Genomic DNA, 13,996 nt, shown 5'->3' on the forward strand with positions numbered 1-13,996 from the left:
GATCACTATCATTTTTTATTAGAAAATAGAAATGTTGCAACAATATCCTGTGCATCTATTTCAAATATAACCTATATGGTACTTGCAGTGTTGTATACATAAAAGAGCATGAGCAGACACACACGTATTTTGCAGGATACCAATGCTCTCATACCATAATTGTGACTTTTCTTCTGCTCATACCCCCAACATTGCATTAGTCGATACTCGACAGTGAGCAAATTACACAGATTCTTCTAGTATCACTTGCTTGCTGGAAATATTTTCCATCCCATGCAGAGTAGATACACACCCTTCAACAACAACAAAAAACATTCTCTCTCTCCCTCTACCTATATTGTATCTCTCATTTTATCTCTCTGTTTCTCTCTCCTGACACTACCAAATATATAGTCCCTGAAATAGATCTGTAAGATCTGTGTATATAACCATGCATACATTACATAAAATTCAACCTCACAATGCACATCCACAACAATTCATTATTCTGATGAAACAAAGTGTGTCTGTCACAATACACAATATATTTTTGCATCTTTATTTTGTAACTTCACTGTCAACAATGTTCGACCGATAAGGAATACATTCTTACAATGGACTGTATGTTTGAAGTTGCACAACCTTTAATAAATATAAACACAACAAGATACTTGAGAACAAGATCACAGTTCAAAAGAATTATACTTTCACAAATAACTTCATATTTTCTTCACATTTGAATTGTTGACACTACATTGTCAAAAACATTTGATGCTGAAACAGATGCATTTGTTGCTCATTTAAAGGATTCTTCTACTTTTTCCAGTCATCTTAGGAAATGGCACAACTTAAAATAGGGGTCTCATACATTAAGTGGAATGTTTGTAAAAGACACAAATGCACAAGTACATATCCTTCTATAACATTTGAATCACTACAGGCGAAGGAGGCATTTCTTAGTTAGGCTTAGCATACATAGCTGCAGAGAAGTTAATCTCAATAAATACCATCTTTCCAAAATGGGGCATAATCATTTCAGGTTTGGAGCCATACAAGCAAAGAATCGCATGATATCTATTTTCACTGTTTTTTCGAATTCACTACACCTTTTTCAATGCATTATATGCACTGCAATAAATAGGGGATAAATGGGTTACTAATAAGAATAAACTCAGTGTGACCAATCTTTATATGCCCCAGCCCATTATAAATAAAACCCCTCTGAATTATGAATTTCGTGAATATCCTTATGATATATTTGATTTGAAGTAGCCCAACCATTATATTCATTTGTTAAAAAATGACAATAACTTGCGTCCCACACGGCATTGTACTGCACTCACTCAAAAGCCTTGGCCTCAACAATTCACTGCAACTCTGACCAAACTGAATATATGATGAAGAACAGAAACTGCCAGGAGTTTTTGTTATAAAGGTTGCATCATGCTTTTGCATTGTTGACTTCCTGCATTGCATATTTTTCTGAGGATGTCAGCACGTTAACAAACATTACGCATTCAATTTGCTTTCCACATGAAAGCTGTCAAAATAAGAAAGAAAATGAAAGATATCGAGTTTTCAACTCGCAAACTATCTACATTGGGTCCAATTAGACCAACATTGTCAAATCACACTAATACAATGGATAGTGCAGGAACCAATAACTGATATACTGGCATGATACAAAGTGGTAAATAAAATTTCAGATGTCTTAGAGAAAGAAAGGGGGAAAAAAACACATTATCACTGCTTTCGTACAGCAATGACGATGGAGTTACCTCTGCATATACATAATATTCACTTATTTCACACAAAATATTTCATATCTCATAAAAAATCTCCCACACTTCAACCTGAATTTTGTGAATCTTCAACAATGGTACAACATATGAAATATTTACACACATACCCAGCACAACTCTGATCTTCAAACCACCAGCTATCACTTTGAAAAAAAAATGATGGGGGCCTTTTTCAAGATGCTGAATATGCCCCAAGTCACTATTACTGACAGAAAAAAATCAAAACTTATTTTTCATGGTCAAAGCAACCATATAGATATCTTATTCCTGTCTGTTTCTTTCTGTATCCACTAAAGTGATAACCAGATATCTTCCGTCAGAGAAAATGCTTTAAGTTATGAAAACAGAGTGATATAATACATCTGTCAATGAATATATGACAAATGACAAACAAGCCAAACTGAGATAATCACACAAATAATTAATAGATATATTATGGTAGTGACAGACATCTTTAAAAAAAATATGCCATTCATTGCACAGAGTATGTTTAGTCACATTGCTATCTCTTAAGCTGTAAAAGAAACACTGAAGTATTTAAGTAGTGTTCTCTTACACTCTTAAACAAAAAGAAACTGAATCCAATTCATCTATGTACAGAAACAAAGTTTATCTTAAAACTGCTACTATGCTTTTGAGAGTGAGAAATATGAAGGCAGTAAGACATTGATCGTGTAACAAGCATACAATTTGCTCCGCATGCCATATTGAAACTTGATGTATTAATATACATGTGACAGTGGTTGTGTGGCTACATAATACTTATTGAAACAGACAGAATATCTCTGTGGTCATTAGATTGTAACTTGCAAGCAGGTATGGCTATCGTTCAAGAGTGGCATTAATGTATCAGTATCAACAAACTATGTGACATGCACTGTACGATATACAAGTGAGAAACAACAATCTAAAGTCAAGATGCATGTTGACAGTTTGAAAGTGCATGATGCCGTTACCTAAACTAAACTATGAGACAGTTGACGAATATGCTCTCACAGAATTTGCGTTGCAAGTCCATTATGGAATTTTGTCACAGGTGCACACAGAGGGAACAAATAAACTTATTATGTACCCAGTGCTTTATCATCATGCAGTAATGTGACTCTACGAATTCTATGAGTGAAATGTGTGTTTATGAAGTTTAATGTGTGTCTAGGGTATAAACACTTCACAGGCCCTACAACTTGTAAAATGATCATTAAACCTGCAGTAAATGGTACAAAATAATCCACACAAGCACATTGTAACATCTGATATATCCTCTCTTTACATTTCCAGACAATGAAAATGACTACATCAAAAGCAGTATCTTACAGCTCACACACAAGTAAATGCGTGGGACTACATGGAATGGAATGACAATGATGAAATCTGGAGTATTACACATTGGTGGTGGTGTTATGTATAACAGCAGCAGTCTGTCCCACAGCTCCCTATAGAACAGTTTGTGGGTCCAGACAAGGTGAGCACAATGGTGAGCACATCACTTGTTCATCTAGAGCCGCTGATCTAGAGTGTACATACTCTGGTGTAAGTGTTCAAAGCAAGCAGCCAGTGTTGTGTCAACGAAAACACCACAGTTTTAAATACCAGCACTTCATAACAGTAACAGTCTCATATCAATGGTAGACTTGCATTCAGTACGGTCTCCACACGTCCTCTTTCCTCGTATCATCGATGGATGGTATGTGACCTACTGTGGTGCTGATGTTCATCTGCCCCAAACTCTGCTGCATGGGGGAGAGATTTGTGACAGGACTGTTGTTACGATGCTGCTGAGGTTGCTGCATGAGGCCACTACCGGTGTTGGGCATGGCCATGCTCTGTCCCATGGTGCGGGCTGTGTTAAGCTCCATGCTGGCCTGAGGATGGGTGCCATAGTTCAGTGCTACAGTCACAGACAAGTCGGCCGTGGGCTGAGGGAGGTGTGTGATGGTCTCTGAGGGCGTGTCCCTGGGCCTGTTGTCTGGTTTCAAGTCTTGCTTGTCGTCAGATCTTGAGGATGGGAGCATGGGAAGATGCGAGCCCTCGTAGTATGTCTGTGATGAGCCCGACGACATGTAGAGGTGAGGGTAGAGTTGGTAGGGGGGTGAATTTGGCAGGTAGGGTGGGGATGTGAGGGTCACTGGAGTGCTGGGGGTGGTCGAAAATAGGTCTGGTGACGACAGTGGGAAGGGGTTTGGGGTCATTGGCAAGAATGTACGATTCGAGTCTATTCCAGGCGAGAGCACCGACATGGATGTTGAAGGGAAGGACATGGACGATGTTGTAGCAACGGGATACACAAAACGCGAGTCGGCCACCTCGCTGCCTCTTGAGTTGGAAGCCGGAAAGATGGCATCACTTTTCCCGTATGACTGGTTGAGGGCGCTGTTTTGGGCAGACTGTCCATGGGGGGCGAGACCAGGCTCCATCTTGATGACTGGAGTGATAATGGAGCTGTCCGTGGTAGACTGTGGCACGGTGGTTGTCACAGAGTTGCTGGACATCTGGGAAGGGTAGAAACTGCTGGGCTGGTAGTAAGACCAGGGCTTGGTGGGGGACATCTGGTGTTGGCCATGGTGAATGTTATCTGCAGAGAGAAAAAAATGAAGAGAAAGAAATTGGTAAATCTCTATGTTGTTTTTCTTTGCCATTGCATTATTTACATACGGAAACAAAGAGTATTTACTCTAAATCCTTGATTTGTTTTGATTGTTGCATATATATGGACCACAAAAAATCCAATGTACAAATATGTACATTATTTTTTGTCAGATAGTTCTTAAAATAATATGAAGAACTATATTGTAACAACTGGTTAAAAAAAACAAACTTAAATTTTATTCTTTTTACTGCTTTACATGAATATATATCTACTGCACTGGATTCACCGAGAATTCATCAATCACTCAATCTGCAAAGCCATGGCTAGACCTTCACCCCTTAAAACTGAAAGCCATACTCAGCAACAGCAGGTAAATTTTGCAAGGTAGACATCTGCTTCGCTGCAATCAACATGGAGCTGTCTCGGCTGCTGTTTTCATTTTTTTTAATTCCATTTTGTTTGCCTTTGCACATACAGAAAGTTAGTGACTAGTACATAGTTCAGCATGGCCTTTGGCAGAGACTACATTTCATTTCATCAGAAATCTCAACTGCGTGGATATCCGTGGGTAATTTCACACTAACGTCAAATGGTTTTACCCGACTCAATCTGTGACTGGCACGTTTCTCTTTAGCTCTGGTCACTGCCAATAGTATTCCAACAGCTGCCAAAAGTTGGGACTGGGCAAACAGAAAGGTCTTGGGATGGCAAGGCAAAGTAAACTGCTTTGGCAGCCATAAGTCTTGCGACAGGCATTCTACCAAGCCTTTGCACACGTTTGCATATTGCTACCCCATAAATGACTCAATTAATATGTTTTGCATTTTCATTACATGTTCACAAGTAACAAGGAAACTGAGTCAATTGGACTTTATAACCAATGCAGGGAAGACCTGTCAAAGTAATGTTGGATACAGTGAGAGTGCACTGTAATGAGGTCAATCATTGGGTCCCAACTATCAACCATTACATACGTTAATTTGAAACTTTGGTGGCATCATTGCATCATAAACTCAGAAAAGTGATGCATGATTCTCATGAACATATGGATCCCGCAATGCGTGTCTTGCTGCTGTGCATAAGATGTATCAAATGAGGGTAATTCATTTTTATTTCTTTCATTGAACACATTATCAATCTAGATTATCCCTCCAATAAATTTGCTAAAGACATTATTTTCTTAAATTATCAATACTATGCACCCTACAACACTATGTCGTATACTGCACTTGACATGACACACAGACTATGGGTAGACGATGTGGAGAATAATTAAAATGCTTTAACGAAAGGCAGGTCCTGAATGCAACATAACTGTCAATTCTATGATATTTGACAACAAGCGTCATATTTTCCATTTTCCCATACATCCGTAGCACGCTGTACTACATATGCAACCCTACCGTAGTGGGACATGTTCCTACAGTGTGCATTTATGGGTGTGTCCAGATATAACAAGAAAAAATTAGCCGGACCCGAAAAACCTCGTTATATTGGGATTCCCCTGTACAGCACTTCTTCTATCATCAACAATCTGAAAATAAAAGATGATTACATCTTGTTAAGGACCCCTTGTCATTATGATGTTGACATAGGTCAGTAGTTGAGTAATTGTATAAACACAAAAGAAACATGTGAAGATTTTGAGGGTTTCATCAAAGCTGTCCAGCAACTGTCTTGAGTAGCTAATGAAGTTACTGCTATTTTACAGCATAAGGAGGTGTCTAGAGGCAGGATGGATGCATGCCAACTTTTACCTGTAGCATCAATATGATGCTGATGAGATCTGACTAAGGAATTTAAAAGAGGGCTATTGCCTTTAAAGGAAATCTCAGAGTGAATTTCCTTGGCATGTGGGCAGAGAGATACCTGGTATCACATCTCAGGATATTGCACTCCTGCCATTTGGTTCAGGATCTGATTGAAACTTTAATAAGGGATTTTCCCTACACTCAGGTTCCTCATCAGCACGTGGAGGAATAGATGGACACACAAATGCCATGGTTTAATTCTGCAGTGAGAAATCCTACCTGGATAATACAATTAGGCCTATATCAATACTTTACCTTAAACCACATATAAAAAAAAGAGTGCTGATACACCATAACTTATAGTCTATAGATTTTTGGGTGAACAATGTAAGAACAACTTCTGGGACAGAAAGAGATACAGTTGTATAAAACAACAATCTCCTGTCTCTCCATGTTTCTGTGGGCCTGGCTGGGGCTGGTGGCTGTGTGTAATCTGCTGGATGTGAGCCAACATGAAACAGTAAATTCCCAGAAGATAGGAATCTTCTAGCTTAATGGCCTGACAGAGATCCATTTCACATCCTTGTTGAATACTGTATCATATTGCTGCAAAAGCAGTTTGGGGGTAGGGGAGAGCCAAGAGATTTTTGCCCTTGCATCCTCAATTTCTTTCAGAAGACATCTTTAAGTAGGCCTACCTCAAATACAAACTCCCCCCACCAACACCACCACCACCACACATATAGGTAGGCCTACATGCACATACACATACCACACATAGCCAGAGTAATGTTTTATGATTCCATCATGTTGCCCCCCTCACCACCACCACCCTAAAAAGAGAAACTGTAGTCACAAGGAGTTGAGTACACAATTCATGCATATATGGCAGGTGAAAATTCATACTCATAGGATCATGTATGCTTAAATGAATATGTTAAAGATACACTATTTTGTTGTAATATCTTTCTTCTAGTGACTTCTAAACAAAATATTCAGGCTTTAAAGCCAATTATTCAGCTCACTGGTGTGCAGTTAACATGATGAATTATTATGCTGCTCCATACTAGCCAATCTTAACATCTCACAGCCCTACACATTTCCTTGATGCCACTAATGCAAAAGTGTAGTGAGGGAAGAAAGGTGGGTAAATACACAAATCTTTGGGAAATTAAACTGGAACAAGGAAACTCTAACAAGCACTTGTACAATGCATTACAAGTAAGCATTCACTTTCTTCCACATATTAGAATTGGGCATATCGAGAAACTTAGTCTGTTCTGATGATTGTTATCCTCGTGAGCGTTCAATCATGGACCCTACTGCATAGTCCATGGTTCAACAAATAGATCAAATTGTGAGTGCAGCAGAGCATAACACATATCTACATTGTAATGCATATCACCATGTAGGGGACATACTTTGAGCACAAGTCACTGGGCCAGGAGATAAAAAGGAAAGCACAGCTGATACTGTCCTCCCCATGTCTTCCTTCCTGCAATTCACTCTGACCCAACATACCAGCCAAGTGACTTCATCACCTTTCCAAGAAAACACCAGTATTGCCACATCAAAGGAGAGAGAGAGAGAGGGAGAAAGAGAGTGCAAATAATACAATGGAGCAAGCTTGTAAGGCACATAGCATGTGTGTGTGTTAGACACACAGCCTGTGACAGCCAGTCACGCATGGATCGATCCATTATCACTCACATCCGGAGGGGTAATAGGAAGGAAGTGGGACAAGGTAAAACCCAGGAGACAATAGGATGTCGCTGTCCTGTGACTGCCAACAAGACATTCTCAAGATAAATAACACCCCCATAGTGCCAACTACAACACAGGCATGTTCCCGTAACTCCGTTTTATCCTGCTGAAGCCTTACACCCACCCATACAAATATCACACACTTCTTTGAGCCGTCACTTCCCCTCAGAAGGGGCGGAAGTGGAAGGTCCACTGCCAATCATTATGCAAATATCACATGCCCACCAGGCAACTCATGAATAATTCATTTTTTCATTGAGTGACACACACACACACACACACGCGCGCACACACACACACACAGGCACGAGCTGTATACACATGCTTTCTCAGAAGGCCTCCATCGTGGCAGTAGTGCAGTGTACTTCTCTCCCATGGGTTTCAGAATTATTTCAAATGCACTTTGGCCAGAAAGGATAAAATGGCCTCCTTGAGTCCAGATAAGCTTCTTAATAGCTACTTCATTCCTCAGTTTGAATGGAAGAAGTGTGTGGTTCCACTTGAACAATTGATTAATAGCCTCCCACACATCTTTCTCAAAGATGCTACAGGCATATGTCTAATATTCTTCATGAAGAGTACACTATAATCCTTACCTCACATTTTAGTGTATATTTCTAAATCCCACTGTAATAACTACTTGAGATATTCAACATTGTCTTTTTATTGGGGGAATTATTTGGGAATTAATGTAGATATCTTAATTCCATCTACTGGTATATGAAAAGGGTGAAACATCAACTGTTAAGGAAAAACAATTTGGTAAAATTAGAGAAATTTCTCATATCTATCTCATCAGAAGACTCCTGTAAAACGAGAAATTTTCGCTTGCATTTTTCAATTTTGTGAATTTTGCGAGAGTCATGATTCATAAAATTGAAAAGCATGCAAAATTGTTTGTCTACACTGTATGCATTGAACGCCAGTGGCAATTTGCAAAAATTTCATGTCGCAAAAGGCCGTCGGCTCCAATTTGTGAAAATTTAGTGCCGTGAATATTTATTCCTTTACAGTATACTTAGGTTCACACTAAATTTCTAGTCTTCAGATTAACTCAAAGTTTTTGACTTTGATGATTTGCTTGTAGATTTAAACTACAATGCACATCCACAAGAACCTCATCTATAAGACTGAATTTTAACAAGAGTCCTGCTCAATGATTAAAACACAGGACCAGAAGAATACACACATGCAGCATTAGCAATAACCCTATATTGTGTGACAATACAGTATTTGTACAACACGCACTGGAGGTTGACCCGGAAGTTAAGGAGGAATAGCATTCACATGGGTCACGCAAGTTTTCAAGTTAGTCGATTATCATGTCCACACAATATGAACCAATAAGTGGGGATCCCCCGCAGCTCGTGGATAGAGCGTAAAACCCAAGATGTCTCGTGGTTCTATTCATCAACCAATCTCAAATATTTCTAAACCCTAGAGTGCCTCCTCATGGTGCTAAACTGCAAGCTAATCATCAAAATTTAAAACTTTGAGTTAATCTGTAAGATTAGAACTGTTGTGTGAACCTATCTTATATCAAGAGCAATTGTGTATTTACTGTACAAGGCCATTGTTGATTAGAAGAAACAACCTTGTCAGGTTTCGGAACTACAAAGAATAGTCTTTACCTGTAGGTAAGCACACAAATTTAACACATCTATATCATTTTGCTGTATGTACAGTTTTTACAACAGTGACCTCTCATTTACCAGCAATTCACACATGTGCTTGATAATCAAAACTCCATAGCCACATTTGATATCTGAAAAATGTGTTTCAAACATTAAAATTAATTCAATAAAGGGGAAATTACAAAGAGCAGTGAAACCAGGCCTATTTGGAGGTAGACTAGCACCTATGTGGGTCAAACTGTTACCACTTTCTGGCTGACCCTGCAATTTGCAATTAAAACACCCATCCTGGGGAGAAAAACTTCCATTCATTGCCGTACCTATTTTCACACCAGCTGGGTGGGGGAGGGGGGGAGGGGGGTTAAAGAAGAAAGTCTTATCCCACCCCTCTTGTCACTGGCCATCCTGTGGACAAAAGTGTCCTCATCAGGTCATGGGGAGAGGGACAAAATAGTCTACCTTCCAGACTGTCAGCTTTCGCCTCACACCAACTGCAAGTCACTTGTAGATAGAGAAAATCTCTTCGTAGGGTTTTAGGTGAGCACACATTGGATGGCCATGTTCACATGAACACAAGTCCTCTGGGACAGATGATACTTAATGAATATAAAGAAATGTGCTTCCTCAAAACTAGATAGTTCTTAAATGTGATTTCCACATGAAAATGATGATCAAAACTTTTTTTTTACCATGGCTGATATCTGCTAATAGCCAGTTCACCATGTAGACTGTGAACTTTGCTTGCCTGATCACACAAGCTAGCACTTCTCCTGATTTCTTAACCTGTTCATTGGAACAAATCACCAAATTGTAAATAGTGATACCCACCATTCTGTCAGTATAATATGTAGGCCTATTCTTTTTTTTTTGGGGGGGGGGGGGGGGAGAAAGAAACAAGAGACAAAGAGTTCAAGTTGTATGACTGAACCTTCTTAAAGAAGAAAAACTCACACAACAAAAAGCTTTTCTCAAAGCATGATTGATCATCAATTTCATTAAACTCAAAAAAGTCTAAAAATGAGAATTAATCTGCATTCTGTCCAAACACCATCTCTCACTTGGGGAAAATCAAATACCATTGTGTCATTTGTGCAACTTGACTGGCAAACATCCAGGCCAAGAATGACAGCCTGCAAAAGTGGGTGTGGGTGTTGGGCTGGGGAAGGAAGCTAATGTATCCAATAGAGAAATGGAGAGGAGAAATGTGTGCTGTTAACAATGTGTCAATGACCTTCCAGAATCAATAGAACCCACCACAATCTCCCACCAACGTATGTCCCTCGGTTGTTTGCATCTCCTCAATTCTTTCCTTCTCCTCAAAGACATTGCATCCCCCCCCCCCCCCCCCCCCCACCCTTCTTTCCTAATTTCATCTTACTATGGTTACTGTATGGACTGGAGCATTTTCTATGGCTACATTTTCAAAAATCAATAATTATGAAAGGACAGCTGAAGGGAAGACTAATTGTGCTCACAAGTCGATAACTGCTTCTCCCCTATGTCTCCCTGCATTGTAACTCAGAGGTTTGCTCCTAGACTGTGGATGATCAGTCCTAATTGATTGAAGCACTACAGATAGACATGCTTCATTTACATTTGCTCATTCTTTGAAGTCTCTTGTACTTCTTGCCATGTCCAAACCCATGTTGGACTTGCTGTTATGAGAATTATATCACTTGGGATCATACAGAAAAAAACAACAACAATAAAACCCTGTTTACACGGTCCAAGTTCAGGCTGCATGGCTCAAATATGGTGTAAATAGTATTGCGAGGCCAAGCTGCAGCCAAATTTGGGACCATTTCTGGAGGTATATTGTAGTTTTGGCCACAGCTCGGCTAAGACTGAGTCACACAATTTTTCAATTTGTTGGTATACCATCACAGGGGATCAGCCATGGCTCAGTACCATAATTCAAGTTCATTACGCCATTATCACCTTTTTTATCAGTTGCTTGCGTACTGATAACATGCATGCATATATGACTGTTGTTTTGAAAACATGCCAGGATTGAGATAGTAAGACTTGCCTGCCTCCCAATTTCTTGGAAGAAGCTCACAAAATTGGGGGGGGGGGGGGGGGGGGGGGGGGCGGGCAGCCAAGGCTTGGCCCAGGCCTTTGGTGTCAACAGGGTATAACTACAGTTCTACTTTAAACAAAATGATAATAATAAAACACCTGTTCAATAATGGCTGACAAGCTGGAGCTCCCACGTATCCTGACAACACCAACCAATTGGTGAGTTTGCATGAAATAAGTAACCTGTCATCATTTTACTCGCCCAGCAATTAGCGGAGCAGTAAAACAGCATTCAGTATCATCACTTCCATTCTCAATGAAATAAAATGGGAAAAAATGTTGTTTTGTCAACACGCAAAAAATAAATAAATAATTGCTTTGCATTCATGTAACAAAAGTGACTATTTTCTGCTGACAGCTGAAAATGAAATTTATTGGTTGCTTTGAACAAATTTAAGTGGGCAATGTGAGCACCATAACGACTTGTCAAATATCAATCACTTGACTATTCTCCAAGTTTGGAAGATCTACCTGAAAAGGCCTTTCTAATCTTACAAAGTCAAACCTCAAACACAACTCAGAAGAGCTTTAAGAGAAAACCAATCATTAAAATATTTCATAAGTGAGATTCAAGGAGGAAACACAGGCAAAGGCATTCATTACAAAAACAAAATTATACCCAGTCTTGTTAATCCCAACAGCAAACATTTCAGTCCTTTTGTCCCAATGAATACTCTCAGGTGATTCCTTTCCAATTATTGTAAAATTGAAATTGTGGTTTTCGCATTTTATCATGGATAGGCGAGATGTCAATACAATGTATGTCTTCTCTTTTCTTCGTCAGGCTTTCCGTCATAATTCTGGCATGTACGTACTACTGATAACCACCATGTATCTTATGTGCAAGATGCAAAAGATCTGATGAAGGTGTTAGCAATGCCAGAGAAATTATTTTGTGTGTGTGTCATTAATTATCACAAATTAATTGCGTGAGAAACACAGGAGTTTGAAAGGAAACCAAAAAAAATGCCTTATGCTATTCTATTTTTCCTTCTATCTTTGTATTTCCAAGTGAAGGGGGTATGGCAAAAATAACAGAGCGAACATGGACACCAATGATTACATGCAGTCTTCACATTGCAAATTTGATGCTGAAATTCTCCTCGACACAAATAGCTTCAGCCAGTAACACACGACATGCAAATCATTTTACCATGCCAGAACAGAATGTTACACAATTTGCAGTTCGACTGAAATTCAATCCCTTATTCTCTCTGCTGGATGGCAGTGTCTGGAGTAAGGCAAACCTTGACAATTAGACCAGAGAGACAAGAGAGAGTGGGAGAGATGTAAAAATCTCCGGAAAGTTAAAATTCAAGTTGGGAGTGAAATTTGATCCCGGAGAGATGACATTTTCACATTTGTGATGGTAGGTTGTCTACCTCCAATTACACTGCATTATTCATCTTATTGAATAAGCCATTAAAATGGAACGACATTCGATAGCCCTCGTTGGCCAAGAGGATGGTCGCACCACGCTCACCAGAGGACGAGCAGAAAAACGAGAAGCTGCGCAGAGAAAAATGCAACTCTGATTTTGCTACCTTCATTGGTTTGTTTGTCAATACAACATGTATCTCTTTATGCTCTTTTTTTTTCATGCAATGGATTACAAAAACAATGACAAATTCTAAATTCAATCCTCCCCCCAGCTTTACCACAAAAGCTATCTAACAAAAGTTTGTTTGAACAACCAAAGGCACTAGCACGTTTGCTCATGAAATCCATTTGCAGAGTAGTTGATAGTGAAGCAGTACACAGCTTTGTCTTGTTTACGCAGCATGATACATATTTTGATGTTTTCCAACCAAGCCTCCATACAGGTACAATGACATCACTCCAGCAGCAGGAAAAACAATGTTTTGCTAGAGTCCACACATACTGGAGAGACATGGTACACCAGAAACAATTACTACACAGCTGCCTAGTATTACAAGTCAACACTTGTGGAGGCAGCTTCTCATTTTCCCCCCACAGATAACATGATCCGCTGTGATGGGTATGTTCATTCTCCAGCAGTCTGACAGCTGCAGAAATGAAAAAATGGATGGCTCTTATCCACTGAAGACAAAATCACATGAACATCATATCTCTTGCATAAGATATGAAATATGACTCATTTGATTATTTGTACCGTTGATGAGCATACATTCTACAACGTGTACATCCAGTAAATATATATATACTTTGAAATCTCTAGTAGGAATGTTACCTATCATGCAAGTTGTAAAGATGTACACATGTTCTCATCCACAGCCATAGGATTTTTGAGATAAAACAAGCTACATGTACATTGAATGTTTTCTGCTCTTCTATCTCACCACACAACAGATTCCCTAGTCTGTGCTTTCAAACAACAGTCCCCTTCCCAGCATTCCTTGTTCTTCCCACGTGTTCCCT

General features: G+C 39.4%; 1 protein-coding gene across 1 annotated transcript in view; it reads right to left on the reverse strand.

The window, feature by feature from the left end:
• Positions 1-319: 319 nt before the first annotated feature.
• The window catches only part of LOC139739146 (uncharacterized), a 51,648-nt gene continuing 37,971 nt past the window's right edge, over positions 320-13,996 (reverse strand). The window contains exons 4-5 of the mRNA XM_071649762.1: positions 10,207-10,300; positions 320-4,353 (exon numbers count right to left, since the gene is read on the reverse strand). Of these exons, the coding sequence (XP_071505863.1) occupies positions 3,419-4,353; positions 10,207-10,300 (1,029 nt within the window). The 3' untranslated portion in view covers positions 320-3,418. The remainder of the gene's footprint in view (positions 4,354-10,206; positions 10,301-13,996) is intronic.

The sequence above is a fragment of the Diadema antillarum genome, unplaced genomic scaffold (genome assembly GCF_040938485.1).
Source record: "Diadema antillarum isolate AM-2024a unplaced genomic scaffold, OU_Dant_1.0 seq00000783_RagTag, whole genome shotgun sequence".
In the NCBI taxonomy this organism is placed as follows: domain Eukaryota; kingdom Metazoa; phylum Echinodermata; class Echinoidea; order Diadematoida; family Diadematidae; genus Diadema; species Diadema antillarum.